The following is an 18,005-nucleotide window of genomic DNA, read 5'->3' as shown; positions in this document are numbered from 1 at the left end:
GCATAGTCATAGTGACAGGTGTCCGGCGTCCCCAGCACATGTACGTATACTAGCTCTGCGCGGTCCCCGCTCTCCCGGCCAGCAGGTGGCAGCAGCAGCGAGCGCTGTCTTGTTGTTACCTGTCTGTGTCACTGACCACGGCATAGAGACAGTAGCAGCAGTGTGTGTGAGGGGGCTGGGGCAGGAAGTGACAGTGCGCTCTCCTCCCGCAGGTGACTCAGACGCCGCAGCAGCACCTTGTGACCGAGTGACGGGGGCAGGAGGAGGCGGCACCCGGAAACAGCTTCTCTCGCTCGGCCGATACTGACGGAGCACAGGGAGAGGCAGAGCCGTCACTACAGCCCGATCTCCCGCACTCCGCAGCCGCCGCCATGGCCTCCTTCATCTCCGTGCCGCTGAAGAAGACGTCGGAGGTGGAGTTGGTGAAGCCGCTGTGTAAGTTCATCCAGAACACGTACCCGCCCGGGACCGAGCAGGCCGAGTACTGCCGGGCGGTGGAGGAGCTGGGCAAGCTGCGGAAGAGCGCGGTGGGCCGGCCGCTGGACAAGCATGAGAGCTCGCTGGACACCGTCATGCGCTACTACGACCAGCTCGGCTCCATCGAGCCCAAGTTCCCGTTCGCGGAGGGCCAGCTCTGCCTCACCTTCACCTGGAAGGACGCCTTCGACAAGGGCTCGCTGTTCGGGGGCTCGGTGAAGCTCGGCCTGCCCAGCCTGGGCTACGAGAAGACCTGCGTGCTCTTCAACATCGGGGCCCTGGCCAGCCAGATCGCCTCCGAGCAGAACCTGGACAACGACGAGGCCATGAAAGCCGCCTCCCGGTACTACCAGCTGGCCGCCGGGGCCTTCTCCCACATCAAGGACACTGTGCTCTCCGCCCTCAACCGGGACCCCACCGTAGACATCTCCCCAGACACGGTGGGCACGCTGAGTGTCATCATGCTGGCCCAGGCCCAGGAGGTCTTCTTCATGAAAGCTACCAGAGACAAGATGAAGGATGCCCTCATTGCCAAGCTGGCCAACCAGGCTGCAGACTTCTATGGTGATGCTTTCAAGCAGTGTCAGTACAAAGATGCTCTGCCCAAGGAGGTCTTCCCAGTGCTGGCCGCCAAGCACTGCATTATGCAGGCCTATGCCGAGTACCACCAGTCCGTCCTGGCCAAGCAGCAGAAGAAATTTGGGGAAGAGGTGGGCCGGCTGCAGCATGCCGCAGATCTGGTGAAAACAGTGTCCTCCAGGTATGACGAGTATGTCAGCGCCAAAGACCTGTCTGACAAAATCAGCCGTGCTCTCACTGCTGCAAAGAAAGACAACGACTTCATTTACCATGACCGAGTCCCAGATTTAAAAGATCTCGATCCAATTGGAAAAGCTGCTCTTGTAAAACCAACTCCAGTAACCTCCCCGCTGAGCCCGAAGTACAGTGATCTGTTTGAAAAGATGGTACCTTTGGCAGTGCAGCAGTCCCTGAGTGTCTACAATCAGAGGAAGGCGGACCTCATCAACACAACCATTGCTAAGATGAGAGATGCTACAACTTTATGTAACGGGGTACTTGCTTCTTTAAATCTTCCTGCTGCTATTGAAGATGTATCAGGTGACAGTATCCCCCAGTCCATTTTGCAGAAGTCAAAGGCTGTAATCGAACAAGGTGGCATCCAGACAATTGATCAGTTAATCAGAGACCTTCCAGAACTTCTCCAGAGAAATAAAGAAATTCTTGATGCATCGCTGAAGTTTTTGGATGAAGAGGAAGCTACAGACAATGAGTTAAAAGCAAAGTTTAAGGAGAGATGGCAAAGAACACCTTCCAATGAACTTTACAAACCCCTAAGAACGGAGGGCAGCAACTTCCGTAGCGTGTTGGATAAAGCAGTTGGAGCAGATGCCGTTGTGAAAGAGCGCTACCAGTCTCAACGTGAAGCTATTTCAATTTTGTGTAAGGGAGAAGCAGACCTCAATGGAGCAATTCCTTCTGCCAATCCAGCAAAAACCATGCAGGGCAGCGAGGTAGTGACAACACTGAAATCCTTGTTAGCCAACTTAGATGAAGTAAAGAGAGAAAGAGAGCAACTTGAAAATGATATCAAGTCTGTCAATTTTGACATGACCACCAAATTTCTTACTGCTTTGGCACAGGATGGAGCCATTAACGAAGAGGCTTTATCTGTGACTGAGCTTGATCGCATCTACGGAAGCTACACTGATAAAATGCAGAGAAACTTGGCAAAGCAGGAGGAATTAATCAGCAATATTCAAGTTTCCCACCAGGAATTTTCAAAGATGAAGCAATCCAACAGTGAAGCTAACTTAAGAGAAGAAGTTTTGAAAAAATTGGCTGCTGGGCATGACAGCTATATAGAGCTTGTAGCTAATCTAAGAGAAGGCACACAGTTTTACAATGACCTCACTGAAATCCTGTTGAAGTTTCAAGGCAAGTGCAGTGATATTGTATTTGCCCGGAAGACGGAGAGAGATGAATTGCTGAAGGATTTGCAGCAAAGTATTGCCAGAGAACCAAGTGCTCCTTCAATGCCAGCAGTACCAAGTTACCAAACTGCAGCACCCACCCCTCCTGCTGGCACTGCAACATCGAGCACTCCAACACCAGCACCAAGAAACGTCTATGCTAATAAACAGCCCCCACCACGTCCTCCTCCACCATCCGTTCCTGCAAGTGCCCCAGCTCCTGTTAGTGCAGGACAAAATATGAATCCTGCGGTACCAGGTGCCTCCGCCCCTGCACCCACACAGCCTCTTCCTAACACTATACCTTCGCAGGCACAGGGTCCTCCGTTCCCAACCTACCCAGGATATACAGGGTATTATGGAATGCCTATGCCTGTTGGTTATAATCCATATATGTATGGCCAAACCATGCCTCCCTACTTGTATCAACCCCAAGCAGGTCAGGCCCCTTACCCAACTCAGCAACCTGGTTTCCCATGCCCTCAGCCGCCTTTTTACCAACCTCAGTAAGAAGTGCTTAGAAAAAAATGCTTTAAGAAAACTAAAAAAGAAAAAAAAACACTTTCACTGGCATTTAGTGCCCTATATAAGAAATATAAAACTCCCTAATTTCTGTCTTGAGTTCTAAGAACAGTTTGAGTTAAACTTCTGAGTGCACTAAGCTGTTTCTGCCTGCATACCTTTACGCGTGATCAGAATGAAAATATGACTCATAGTTTTGCCTGACAAAGATGACCTTACACTGATTTGGGGATCCTTTGATAATGTACACACGCCCCTGGTATCCCTATGCTCTTTCATATATTAAAATTGGGATGTTCTCTCATTTGTTTTCTTTTTACTCTTTATTTCTCTACAGTTCGGTTATTGTATGCTATTTTTTTTGTCTATTAATCAAAAAGCCTTGTAAATCATCATAATGAAAAATAAACCTAAAAAAGCACAGCAGAGCTTGAGAATGTTAATCTAAGATGTATAATTCAAATATAGTTTATAAAACAACTGCTACATTTTGCAAATTGTCTTTGTTTTGGCTCAATTTATTGTTAGACCTATATGATGTACAGCTCTTAGGGTACAGAAATAAGCTTTTTGTCCATCTGTAAATGGTTGTGGTAAAAGATTCTTTCAAATCTACAAAAACCTAAAAAAGTTTAAGTTGAATGTTGATAGATTTAAGTATGACAAGGTGTTCCAACAGTCACAAATAGAAATCCATACTGTGTGTGTTGGTGGTGACGTTATTTGATATGTAGTGTAACTATGAGATCTATCTCGCTGCAAGCTTTTGTTCTGTAATTACCCACCCAGAAGTGTGGCTTACACTGGCTGTTTCTCATAGATGTGTTTATATGGTGTCTAGAAACGCCTTACTGATGCAGGAGCAATATTTATTTTATTAAGGTGTCACAAATAGGTAAGCTTGGTGGTAGCACTGTATATAGCCGTTTTGTATTCAAAACTAAGAGATTGTTGTCTACAGCCCCATAGGGCTTCGAGTGTGGGGGCGCGTTAATTGGATTGAGCCCATGTCTTTTCACAATCTCAAAGGAAAATCATAAGTGAATTTTTTTTATTTTTTTTAAAATTGCACCTTTAGCAGGTATAATAGGCTGAAGTACATTAGTTAATCTAATACTGTATTTTATTATTTATGCACCTCTAAAGGAGTACCTTGCATACAATTATGCCAAATCTTATTTTTTTAGTGTTGATGTATTGTCCCCCATCCTGGAGACCCCCTGCTATAATGTGCTGCTTACATTAATGTAAGCATTTGCTATAGCTGTTGGTGTAGCAGTGATGGGGAACCTTTGGCACTCCAGCTGTTGTTGAACTATACATCCCAGCATGCCCTGCTACAGTTTTAGCATGGCCAATAGCAAAACTCTAGCAGGGCACGCTGGGATGTGTAGTTCAACAACAGCTGGAGTGCCAAAAGTTCCCTCATCAGCCTACAGTCCAGTGATGAGGGAACTTTTGGCACTCCAGCTGTTGTTGAACTACACATCCCAGCATGCCCTGCTACAGTTTTGCTATTTGGCCATGCTAAAACTGTAGCAGGGCATGCTGGGATGTATAGTTCAACAACAGCTGGAGTGCCAAAAGTTCCCTCATCACTGGATTTGTAGGCTGAGCATTTGGAGACCTAAATCTTTTATGTTCACACATGGAGCCAATCTCCATGAAACCACCCAGTTTCCTACAATTTGATGTTCTAAACTTTCTCAGGAGCTACATGAGCATGCTGCAACCAGTCCAGCATCCTTTTCAGGCATATTTATACTTGCCCAGCCAATGGCTCAAATAGACGCGAAAGGTGAGTTTTACATATAGCTGTAACACATGCCTACTGTAAGTGCACATTTGATGTCTGTCCTACATCCGTTTACCTTGGCAGGTCTTATTTTAACCACATTTGCAGCATGTTCCACAACTACATGTTTGGTTTATTAATAATCTTCTTGGATGTGCATCCTGCAGCCCATCAGTTGTTGCAGAACCTGAAACCCTACCTTGCTTTACCTGCCGAGACGGTTTGTTCTCTGTCCTATGACAGAGGTTGCCCTGCAGACATCACATGACCATCTGTTTTAGGTATCTTGTGGTTTCGTTTCTGCTTTATTTCCTTTTTCAGTGCACAAAATAGGTCCATTCGCAAACATGAGTGTAAATTTACAGATTGCATTTTAAATCCTTTAAACTCCTTTTAACTTTATATGACCTTTAACTTCCCCCCAAAAAAACTGACAGTAAATCTTTTCTTAAAGGGGTACACTGATTTACTCAATGGTTTATTACATTTAGGTGAGCTGTAACAATTCGCTTCTAGCTATGCTTTTATATAATGTGTTTAATAAATGATATAAGCTGATTAGTTGCTATGGGTAACTTTACTTGGTTTAGGTTTGATACATCGCCCTTATCTCTGAGGGTTATTCCACACTAAATTAAACAGGGTTTCAGATTCAGCAGTATTATTCAGGAATATTAAGTTGGAGTGCACGGCGCATACTGGTAAATATGATTCTGATGCAAAGTGGATTTGTTGACCGTGCAGAGTATATTTACACACATTGGGGTATATTTACTAAGATTCGTATTTTCCCGTTTGAGGTCAAAGTTCAATCACGAATGGCATCGAAAGTGTAAATATGCAACTTTTTGAATTTATTACGAATAATTTACTAAGCTGCCGTATTCTGCATTTTCGGTTTTACCGATGTCGATGTCATTTGTTTTTTTAGGCAGTGTTTTACGTGAGTGACTTGTAAAACACTGCCGACTTTAATACAATGAATCTCGGCCGGATCTGAGAGATCCGTGCTGGGCTTCATTGTGCACCTTTATTTAAAAAAAAACAGTGTTAAAATAAAATAAAAAATTGCCTGGGGTTCCCCCTCCTAAGCAAAACCAGCCTCGGGCTCTTTGAGCCGATCCTGGTTGCAAAAATATGGGGGGGGAAAATGAGAGGTTCCCCCATATTTCAACAACCAGCACCGGGCTCTGCACCTGGTCCTGGTTCCAAAAATACGGGGGACAAAAAGCGTAGGGGTCCCCCCGTATTTCTGAAACCAGCACCGGGCTCCACTAGCCAGATACATAATGCCACAGCCGGGGGACACTTTTATATAGCTCCCGGCGGCCCTGGCATTACATAACCAACTAGTCACCCCTGGCCGGGGTACCCTGGAGAAGTGGGGACCCCTTCAATCAAGGGGTCCCCCCCCCCCTCCAGCCACCCAAGGACCAGGGGTGAAGCCCGAGGCTGTCCTCCCCCATCCAAGGGCTGCGGATGGGAGACTGATAGCCATTGTGTAAAAAAATGAATATTGTTTTTAGTAGCAGTACTACAAGTCCCAGCAAGCCTCTCCCGCAAGCTGGTACTTGGAGAACCACAAGTACCAGCATGCGGAGGAAAACCGGGCCCGCTGGTACCTGTAGTACTACTACTAAAAAAAATACCCCAATAAAAACAGAAGACACACACCTTGAAGTATAACTTTAATGCATACATACACACCTCCATATACACATACTTACCTTATGTTCACACGAGGGTCGGTCCTCTTCTCCATGTAGAATCCATGGTGTACCTGTGGAAAAAATTATACTCACAAAATCCAGGGTAGAAGGCTCCTCTTGTAATCCATTTGTAATCCACGTACTTGTCAAAATAAAAAAACGGACACCCGACCTCGCACTGAAAGGGGCCCCATGTTTTCACATGGGACCCCTTTCCCCGAATGCCAGAAACCCCCTCTGACATGTCTAAGTGGGTTCCATCAGCCAATCAGGGAACGACACGTTGTGGCACCCTCCTGATCGGCTGTGTGCTCCTGTACTGTATGACAGGCGGCACACAGCAGTGTTACAATGTAGCGCCTATGCGCTCCATTATAACCAATGGTGGGAACTTTGTGGTCAGCGGGTGACCGAAAGTAACCTCACCGCTGACCACAAAGTTCCCACCATTGGTTACAATGGAGCGCATAGGCGCTACATTGTAACACTGCCGTGTGCCGCCTGTCATACAGTACAGGAGCACACAGCCAATCAGGAGGGTGCCACAACGTGGCGCTCCCTGATTGGCTGAAGAAACCCTCTTAGACATAAGTCAGAGGGGGTTTCGGGGAAAGGGGTCCCATGTGAAAACATGGGGCCCCTTTCAGTGCGAGGTCGGGTGTCCGTTTTTTTATTTTGACAAGTACGTGGATTACAAGAAGAAGAGGCTTCTACACTTGAGTATGTGAGTATAATTTTTTCCACAGGTACACCATGGATTCTACATGGAGAAGAGGACCGACCCTCGTGTGAACATAAGGTAAGTATGTGTATATGGAGGTGTGGATGTATGTATTAAAGTTATATTTTCAAGGTGTGTGTCTTATGTTTTTATTGGGGTATTTTTTTTAGTATTAGTACTACAGGTACCAGCGGGCCCGGTTTTCCTCCGCATGCTGGTACTTGTGGTTCTCCAAGTACCAGCTTGCGGGGGAGGCTTGCTGGGAGTTGTAGTACTGCTACTAAAAACAATATTCATTTTTTTTACACAATGGCTATCAGCCTCCCATCCGCAGCCCTTGGATAGGGGGGACAGCCTCGGGCTTCACCCCTGGTCCTTGGGTGGCTGGAGGGGGGGGGACCCCTTGATGGAAGGGGTCCCCACTCCTCCAGGGTACCCCGGCCAGGGGTGACTAGTTGGTTATGTAATGCCAGGGCCGCCGGGAGCTATATAAAAGTGTCCCCCGGCTGTGGCATTATGTATCTGGCTAGTGGAGCCCGGTGCTGGTTTCAGAAATACGGGGGACCCCTACGCTTTTTGTCCCCCGTATTTTTGGAACCAGGACCAGGCGCAGAGCCCGGTGCTGGTTGTTGAAATATGGGGGAACCTCTATAATTTTTCCCCTCATATTTTTGCAACCAGGACCGGCTCAAAGAGCCCGAGGCTGGTTTTGCTTAGGAGGGGGGACCCCACGCAATTTTTTTTCAAAAAATACACACTTTCCCATCCCCTTCCCACTGATAAACATGCATGGATCTCATGGATCCCTGCATGCCTATCCAAACACGGGATAAAAGAGCAGGTCTGTTTTTTTTTAGCACTTTTTCACGAATTGTATTTCTGCACGGCAGTGTTTGGCTATTGTCGGCAGTGTTTGTGATTTGCACTTTTTAGTAAATTACCGATTTCTACCAAATTGCAGGTGTATTTGACCGATTTCGTGATTTTTTTCCTAGGACTTCCAAAATATTACGAATGCCCTCATCACTGCCGAGATTTTTGCTTGGTAAATTACCGAAATGACACTTTGAAGAAAAAACGGCATCTCGGTCAAAATCTGGACCTTAGTAAATATACCCCATTGAAAACACTTATTTCTCTGACGTCCTAGTGGATGCTGGGAACTCCGTAAGGACCATGGGGACTAGCGGCTCCGCAGGAGACTGGGCACAACTAAAGAAAGCTTTAGGACTACCTGGTGTGCACTGGCTCCTCCCTCTATGACCCTCCTCCAGACCTCTGTTAGAATTTTGTGCCCGGCTGAGGTGGATGTACACTAGGGGCTCTCCTGAGCTCCTAGAAAAGAAAGTATATTTTAGGTTTTTTATTTTCAGTGAGATCTGCTGGCAACAGACTCACTGCTACGAGGGACTTAGGGGAGAGAAGCGGACCTACCTGCTTGCAGCTAGCTTGGGCTTCTTAGGCTACTGGACACCATTAGCTCCAGAGGGATCGAACACAGGCCCAGCCTCGGTCGTCCGGAGCCGCGCCGCCGTCCCCCTTGCAGAGCCAAAAGCAAGAAGAACGTCCAGGAAATCGGCGGCAGAAGACTCCGGTCTTCATTAAGGTAGCGCACAGCACTGCAGCTGTGCGCCATTGCTCCCTGTGCACACCACATACTCCGGTCACTGATGGGTGCTGGGGGGGGGGGGGCGCCCTGGGCAGCAATAAGAAAGAGTGGCAAATCACACATAATATAGCCTAATAAGCTATATATGTGTAAAATACCTCTGCCACATTATGATTATAAGAGCGGGAGAAGTCAGCCCCGCCCCTTTTTTGGCGATCTCCCTCAGCACACTGGCGCCATTTTCTCTTCACAGTGCAGCTGGAAGACAGCTCCCCAGGCTCTCCCCTGTAGTTTTCAGGCTCAAAGGGTTAAAAAGAGAGGGGGGGCACTAAATTTAGGCGCAAATCTGTGTATTATAGCATCTATAAGGGAAAAATCACTGTGGGTAGTGTGAATCCCTGCATTATATAGCGCTCTGGTGTGTGCTGGCATACTCTCTCTCTGTCTCCCCAAAGGACTTTGTGGGGTCCTGTCCTCAGTCAGAGCATTCCCTGTGTGTGTGCGGTGTGTCGGTACGGCTGTGTCGACATGTTTGATGAGGCTTATGTGGAGCCGGAGCAGATGCCGATAAATGTGATGTCACCCCCTGCGGGGTCGACACCTGAGTGGATGGACATGTGGAAGGAATTACGTGACCGTGTCAACTCCTTACATAAAAGGTTTGACGACATAGCAGATGTGGGACAGCCGGCTTCTCAGCCCGTGCCTGCCCAGGCATCTCAAAAGCCATCAGGGGCCCTAAAACGCCCACTACCTCAGATGGCAGACACAGATGTCGACACGGATACTGACTCCAGTGTCGACGACTATGAGACTACTGTACATTCCAATAGAGCCACCCGTTACATGATTACGGCAAAAAAAAAATAAGAATAATGTGTTGCTCATTTCTGATATTACCCCAGGTACCACAAAAAAGGGTATTATGTTTGGGGAGAAAAAAGCTTCCAGTGGTTTTTCCCCCATCTGATGAACTAAATGTGTGAAGAAGCGTGAGTTTTCCCCGATAAGAAACTGGTAATTTCTAAAAAGTTACTAATGGCGTACCCTTTCCCGCCAGAGGATATGTCACGTTGGGAGACATCCCCTAGGGTGGATAAAGCGCTCACATGTCTGTCAAAGAAGGTGGCACTACCGTCTCAGGACACGGCCGCCCTAGACGAGCCTGCAGATAGAATGCAGGAGGCTATCCTGAAGTCTGTATATACACACTCAGGCATTATACTGAGACCAGCTATTGCTTCAGCATGTATGTGCAGTGCTGCAGCTGCATGGTCAGATGCTCTGTACCTTAAGACAGGGACACTATATTGCTAACCATAGAGCATATTAAAGATGCAGTCTTATACATGAGAGATGCACAGAGGGATAATTGCCGACTGGCATCTAAAATAAACGCAATGTCCATTTCTGCCAGGAACTCGGCAGTGGACAGGTGATGCTGATTCTAAAAGGCACATGGAAGTTTTGCCTTACAAGGGTGAGGAGTTGTTTGGGGATGGTCTCTCGGACCTCGTTTCCACAGCTACAGCTGGGAAATCAACATTTTGCCCCATGTTCCCGCAAAGCCAAAGAAAGCACCGTATTATCAGGTACAGTCCTTTCGGCCCCAGAAAGGCAAGCGGGTTAAAGGCGCGTCCTTTCTGCCCAGAGGCAGAGGTAGAGGGAAAAAGCTGCAGCATACAGCCAGTTCCCAGGAACAAAAGTCCTCCCCCGCTTCCTCTAAGTCCACCGCATGACGCTGGGGCTCCACAGGCGGAGCCAGGTACGGTGGGGGCCCGTCTCAAGAATTTCAGTGACCAGTGGGCTCGCTCACGGGTGGATCCCTGGATTCTACAGATAGTATCTCGGGTACAAGCTGGAATTCGAGACGTCTCCCCCTCGCCGTTTCCTCAAATCTGCCTTGCCGACAGCTCCCTCAGACAGGGAGGCAGTGCTGGAGGCAATTCACAAGCTGTATTCGCAGCAGGTGATAGTCAAGGTACCCCTTCTTCAACAGGGACGGGGTTACTATTCCACAATGTTTGTGGTACCGAAACCGGACGATTCGGTGAGACCCATTTTAAATTTGAAATCCTTGAACACTTATATACGAAGGTTCAAGTTCAAAATGGAATCGCTCAGGGCAGTTATTGCAAGCCTGGACGAAGGGGATTACTGTTAGGGTCTCCTGCCCTGTGCTGCCACGTCGTCATGGCAACCGGGAGACAAGTGCTAGCGGAGTAACCTGAGCGCAGCTGATACTCCGGTTCGGGTCTTTTGCTGTGCAGTGGTTATAGGCTCTGTGCATGGCAGGGGATCCGGTGCTGGTTTTTGTGCTCACAGTCTGTGAGGTCTGAGTGGGGCGTGGACAGCACCTGCTTTATAAGGCCTCTTTTCAGGGTAAGCAGATGCTGCTGAATCTTTGTTGGTTAGTCAGTTTCTGAAAGTTAGCCAGTACTGTGTAGCTTTGTATTTGTTTGTTGCTTACTGCAAATAGGCCTGGGGATTTGGTATTACACTCTGCCAATCCAGACCTAGCAGTAAGACTGGAGTCAGTCGTTTAGCTTGCTGGGGTTCTGTTACTACTCTGTGAACTTAGCAAGTTTGCGGCTGTATTCTAAGACTTGCCTGTCTAATCCTGTCTCACTGTGCTAGGTGTCAGGGGTCAGTTTAGTGGCAGTAAACCGAACCTGTGCACTGCAAGTGAGAATTAGGATTGTGGAGAATCTCCTTGTGTCTATCATTCCATCTCTGACCAAGGAGTTTACTGCCACACCCGTTGGTAACCCTTTAGGGTTTTGCTGTTGCCCTTAGCAACAGCATTTCGGGTTTTCTATGTATTAAAACACAACATCTTGCTTTTCACATCTGAGCAGTTCTAATACAAGGGAGATACCCAGTTCCTTAGCCTCTGGGCTTCTCTGTTCACGTTGTGTGTATTTTGTTACCCTACCACCTTCTGTGTACGTTATGTCATATTCCCTAGTCTGTCTGTGAGTCCATTTGTTTTGCATAACAGTTCAAACACCAGTACATTCCTGCAGGCACTGGAGTGCATAACAGTCCTGACACCAGTACTTTCCTGCAGGCACTGGTGTGCATAACATATTCAGCAGCCCAATACTCCTGTTGAAATTTTGTGGGAATATGGAGCATACCCCTCAAAATACGTTGCAACAGGTGGTTGATCAGGTGCAGGTCCTGACTCAAAAATGTAATGATTTGTCCATTAAAATGCACACCTCCCAGGCTGCTGGCGGAGCTCCCGCAGCAGCAGCACCTGCAGGGGTTAAGGAGCCGAAAGTAAATCTCCCGGATCGTTTTTCTGGAGATCGCTCGCAGTTCTTTTGTTTCAAGGAGAGCTGCAAGCTATACTTCCGGCTTAGGCCTCAGTCTTCTGGGTCGGAGATTCAGCGGGTGGGCATAGTGATTTCCTTGCTACAAGGAGACCCACAGGTCTGGGCATATGGGTTGCAGCCTGACTGTCCGTCGCTTAAAAGTGTTGATGCTTTTTTTACGGCACTGGGCATGTTGTATGATGACCCTGACAAGACGGCCTCAGCCGAGGCTCAGATTTCGATCCTTAAGCAAGGGAGAAGGCCAGTTGAGGTTTACTGTACGGAGTTTCGGAGGTTGGCCCATGATACCCAGTGGAATGACCCAGCCCTGAGACACCAGTACCGAAGAGGTCTTTCTAACCAGATAAAGGACCAACTGGTACAACATCCCTTGCCTGATAGCTTGGATCAGCTCATGCAGTTATCCATCCGGGTGGATAGACGGCTGAGAGAGCGTAGGCTTGAAAGGGAGACTGAGATTTCCTTCCTTCCCAAGGGAACCTCAGACTCTGAGGAATTTTCCGAGGAGCCTATGCAGATTGGGGCTACCCGCCTCTCCTCGCGTGAGAAGATGCGGAGGAGACAGCAGGGGTTGTGTTTGTACTGTGGGAATAAAGGTCATGTGGTAGTATCATGCCCAGAAAAGCCGGAAAACTTCAGGGCCTGAGGGTGATGGGAAATATCCTGTCAGGCCAGAAGTCAGAATTTCCCAAGAAGACTTTTATCATTCCGGTGACCTTGAAGATCCTCGGTCAAACTGTCAAGACTGAGGCCTTTGTGGACAGTGGGGCCGACGGGGTTTTTATGGACCGCCAATTCGCCCTGAAACACTCTGTTCCCTTAGTACCCTTGGCATCGGAAATTGAGATTTGTGGGTTAAACGGGGAACCATTATCCCAAGGTAAAATTACCTCTTGCACTAGCCAGATTTCTTTGTTTATTGGAGCCACATACTCTGAAAAATTGTCCTTTTATGTGACTGTCTGTACTTTTGCCCCATTGGTGTTGGGGTTACCCTGGTTAAGGGCCCACAATCCTCAATTTGACTGGGTCTCTGGGGAGATTCTTAGTTGGAGTACTGATTGTTTCAGGAGTTGCTTGAGCCTTCCAGTCAGGTTCTCGCAGCTAAGTTTGCCAGGATTGCCAGGGTGTTATGCAGATTTTGCGGACGTGTTCTCCAAAAAAGTTGCAGAGGTACTACCTCCCCATCGCTCCTATGACTGTGCCATTGATTTGTTGCCAAATGCTAAGCTTCCCAAGAGCAGGTTGTACTCCCTGTCACGTCCTGAGACTCAGGCTATGGCAGAGTACATTCAGGAGAACTTGGCTAAGGGATTTATCAGACCTTCACAGTCTCCAGTTGGGTCGGGGTTCTTCTTCGTGGGTAAAAAGGACGGTTCGTTGCGACCCTGCATCGACTTCAGGGAATTGAACCGTATCACGATTAAAAACTCATACCCACTGCCTCTCATTTCGGTCTTGTTTGACCAGCTTCGTACTGCCACCATTTTTTCTAAGATTGTACGCACCGCGTAGGTCAATCTAATCCGAATAAGAGAGGGGGATGAATGGAAGACTGCCTTTAATACCCACTCGGGGCATTATGAATATTTGGTGATGCCTTTTGGGCTCTGTAATGCCCCGGCAGTCTTCCAGGATTTCATGAATGATGTGCTCAGGGAATATTTGGATAGATTCTTAGTTGTATACTAAGATGACATCCTAATCTTCTCCCATTCCCTGGAGGAACATCGGAAGCATGTACGCTTAGTCCTCCAGAAACTCAGAGACCACCGGCTTGGGGCGAAGCTGGAGAAGTGCGAATTTGAAGTTCAGCAAATCGCATTTCTAGGATATATTATCTCCCCAGAAGGTTTCCAAATGGAGGGTTCCAAGGTACAGGCAGTCCTGGATTGGGTGCAGCCCACTAGTTTGAAGGCGCTTCAGCGTTTCCTGGGCTTTGCGAATTTTTATAGACGATTTATCGCTGGATTTTCGTCTATAGTGGCGCCCTTGGTGGCACTCACTAAGAAAGGGGCGGATGTTGCTCACTGGTCTTGTGAGGCTAAAGCGGCTTTTGCCCGTCTCAAAAGGGCATTTGTTTCGGCCAAGGTGCTGCGACACCCAGATCCAGAGCGTCCTTTTGTGGTGGAGGTGGATGCCTCTGAGATGGGTATTGGGGCAGTGCTTTCTCAGATGGGAGTGTCAGATAATCGCCTTCATCCCTGTGCTTACTTTTCCCGTAAATTTTCGCCTGCCGAGATGAATTATGACGTGGGTAACCGGGAATTGTTGGCTATTAAGGATGCACTCGAGGAGTGGAGACACTGGCTTGAGGGGGCTAAGTTTGTGGTCTCAATTCTCACTGACCATAAGAATCTGGCATATTTAGAGTCAGCGAAGCGTCTCAATGCCAGGCAGGCACGATGGGCTTTGTTTTTTGCTCGCTTTAATTTTTTGATAACATATCGCCCTGGGTCAAAAAACATCAAGGCTGATGCGCTCTCGCGGAGTTTTGCTCCAATCCAGGAGACCACCGAGGAGCCGTTGCCCATTGTTTCCCCATCATGTATTAAAGTGGGCATTACCCAGGACCTCTTATCATTAGTCCTTAGAGCACAGGAGCAGGCTCCTCCAGACCTTCCGGTAGGTCTTTTGTTTGTGCCTCCTAGGTTAAGACAGCGAGTGTTCCTGGAATTCCATGCCAAGAAGTCTGCAGGTCACCCGGGTATTGCCAGAACTCGGGAGTTGCTATCTAGGGCGGTGTGGTGGCCCTCGGTGGCTAAGGATGTGGATCAGTGGGTTCGGGCATGTGACATCTGTGCCCGAAATAAGACTCCTAGAGGGGTTCCTGTTGGCCCACTACATCCACTCTCTATCCCATCTAAGCCATGGACCCACATTTCAATGGATTTTGTGGTGGACTTGCCCAAATCCTCGGGGATGACAGCCATCTGGGTTGTCGTTGACAGGTTTTCGAAGATGGCGCACTTCGTTCCACTGGTTGGGCTGCCATCGGCCAGACGCCTGTCTGAATTATTTATGCTGCATGTTGTGCGTCTCCACGGGTTGCCACTTGATGTGGTCTCTGACCGCGGATCCCAGTTTGTGGCCAAATTCTGGAGGGCATTTTGTTCCGATCTCCAGATTTCTGTCAGCTTGTCGTCGGGCTACCATCCGCAGTCTAATGGGCAGACTGAAAGGGTGAACCAGTCCTTGGAGCAGTTCCTCAGGTGTTATGTCTCCAAGTGTCAGACTGACTGGGTTGCTCATCTGTCCATGGCGGAGTTTGCCTATAACAACGCGGCTCACTCTGCTACAGGGATCTCTCCCTTCCTTTGTGTGTATGGGCATCATCCTAAGGCCAATTCTTTTGACCCCCTGGACTCCACGCCTGGTGGTTCCTCTGTGGTTTCGGTCCTTAGAGGTATTTGGCGGAAAGTGAAGAAAGCCCTTGTGTCTGTGTCATTAGTGACCAAAAGGGTTTTTGATAAGCGGAAAAGACCCTGCAGCTTCAAATTAGGAGACTTCGTCTGGTTGTCTACCAAGAATTTGAAGTTGAGACAGCCATCTCATAAGTTAGGCCCCCGGTTCATCGGCCCTTATAAGATCACCAGGGTTATCAATCCGGTGGCATTTCAGTTAGATCTGCCCCGTTCTTTGGGTATCAATAAAACATTTCATTGTTCCCTTTTAAAACGGGCGATTAGTAATCCTTCTTCCAGTGGAAGACCTTCCCCTCTTCTGATACGTGGCCAGAGGGAGTTTGTTGTTGAAAGGATTCTTGACTCCAAGGTGGTTCGGGGTCGGCTGTCATTTTTGGTGCACTGGAAGGGGTATGGCCCGGAGGAGCGGTCGTGGGTGCGCAGTTGTGATCTTCATGCCCCCAGACTGATACGCTTTCTTCTCGCAGTTCCCCGATAAACCCGGTGGTAGGGGTTCTTTGACCCCTCGTCAGAGGGGGGGTACTGTTAGGGTCTCCTGCCCTGTGCTGCCACGTCGTCATGGCAACCGGGAGACAAGTGCTAGCGGAGTAACCTGAGCGCAGCTGATACTCCGGTTCGGGTCTTTTGCTGTGCAGTGGTTATAGGCTCTGTGCATGGCAGGGGATCCGGTGCTGGTTTTTGTGCTCACAGTCTGTGAGGTCTGAGTGGGGCGTGGACAGCACCTGCTTTATAAGGCCTCTTTTCAGGGTAAGCAGATGCTGCTGAATCTTTGTTGGTTAGTCAGTTTCTGAAAGTTAGCCAGTACTGTGTAGCTTTGTATTTGTTTGTTGCTTACTGCAAATAGGCCTGGGGATTTGGTATTACACTCTGCCAATCCAGACCTAGCAGTAAGACTGGAGTCAGTCGTTTAGCTTGCTGGGGTTCTGTTACTACTCTGTGAACTTAGCAAGTTTGCGGCTGTATTCTAAGACTTGCCTGTCTAATCCTGTCTCGCTGTGCTAGGTGTCAGGGGTCAGTTTAGTGGCAGTAAACCGAACCTGTGCACTGCAAGTGAGAATTAGGATTGTGGAGAATCTCCTTGTGTCTATCATTCCATCTCTGACCAAGGAGTTTACTGCCACACCCGTTGGTAACCCTTTAGGGTTTTGCTGTTGCCCTTAGCAACAGCATTTCGGGTTTTCTATGTATTAAAACACAACATCTTGCTTTTCACATCTGAGCAGTTCTAATACAAGGGAGATACCCAGTTCCTTAGCCTCTGGGCTTCTCTGTTCACGTTGTGTGTATTTTGTTACCCTACCACCTTCTGTGTACGTTATGTCATATTCCCTAGTCTGTCTGTGAGTCCATTTGTTTTGCATAACAGTTCAAACACCAGTACATTCCTGCAGGCACTGGAGTGCATAACAGTCCTGACACCAGTACTTTCCTGCAGGCACTGGTGTGCATAACAATTACATGGTATCACTGGACATCAAGGATGCTTACCTGCATGTCCCCATTTACCCCCCTCACCAGGAGTACCTCAGATTTGTGGTACAGGACTGTCATTACCAATTCCAGACATTGCCGTTTGGTCTGTCCACGGCACCAAGGGTATTTACCAAGGAAATGGCAGAGATGATGATACTCCTTCGAAGGAAGGGAGTTATAATTATCCCCTACTTGGACGATCTCCTTATAAAAGCGAGGTCCAGGGAACAGTTGTTGATCGGAGTAGCACTAGCTGGGGCAGTGCTACAACAGCACGGCTGGATCCTGAAGTCGCGTTGGTTTGAACCACTTAATCCGTGGAGCTAAAATACCTCACGTGGACAGTGGTCATGCTGTTGGCCTTGGCGTTGGCCAGGCGTGTATCAGAATTGGCGGCTTTGTCATGCAAATGCCCTTATCTGATTTTTCATAAGGATAGGGCGGAATTGAGGACTCGTTCCCAATTTCTCCCAAAGGTGGTTTCAGCTTTTCATTTGAACCAGCCTATTGTGGTGCCTGCGGCTACTCGTGACTTGGAGGATTCCAAGTTGCTGGACGTAGTCCGGGCCCTAAAAATCTATGTTTCCAGGACAGCTGGAGTCAGAAAGACTGACTCGCTATTTATCCTGCATGCACCCAACAAGTTGGGTGCGCCTGCTTCAAAGCAGACTATTGCTCGCTGGATCTGTAGCACGATTCAACTTGCACATTCTGCGGCTGGACTGCCGCATCCTAAATCTGTAAAAGCCCATTCCACGAGGAAGGTGGGTTCTTCTTGGGCGGCTGCCCGAGGGGTCTCGGCTTTACAACTTTGCCGAGCAGCTACTTGGTCGGGGTCAAACACATTTGCTAAAGTCTACAAGTTTGATACCCTGGCTGAGGAGGACCTAGAGTTCTCTCATTCGGTGCTGCAGAGTCATCCGCACTCTCCCGCCCGTTTGG

At 48.2% G+C, this 18,005-nt stretch overlaps 1 protein-coding gene across 1 annotated transcript; it reads left to right on the top strand.

Moving 5' to 3' along the window:
* The first annotated feature begins 61 nt into the window (after positions 1-61).
* Positions 62-3,490, top strand: PDCD6IP (programmed cell death 6 interacting protein). Its single transcript, XM_063953172.1, has one exon. It carries the CDS (start codon positions 372-374, stop codon positions 2,976-2,978), a length of 2,607 nt encoding a protein of 868 aa, XP_063809242.1. The 5' UTR covers positions 62-371; the 3' UTR covers positions 2,979-3,490.
* The last annotated feature ends 14,515 nt before the right edge of the window (positions 3,491-18,005 follow it).

Source organism: Pseudophryne corroboree, chromosome 2 (genome assembly GCF_028390025.1).
Source record: "Pseudophryne corroboree isolate aPseCor3 chromosome 2, aPseCor3.hap2, whole genome shotgun sequence".
Taxonomy (NCBI): domain Eukaryota; kingdom Metazoa; phylum Chordata; class Amphibia; order Anura; family Myobatrachidae; genus Pseudophryne; species Pseudophryne corroboree.
Note: the sequence above shows the minus strand (reverse complement) of the source record. Positions and strands in the feature narration are given on the sequence as shown.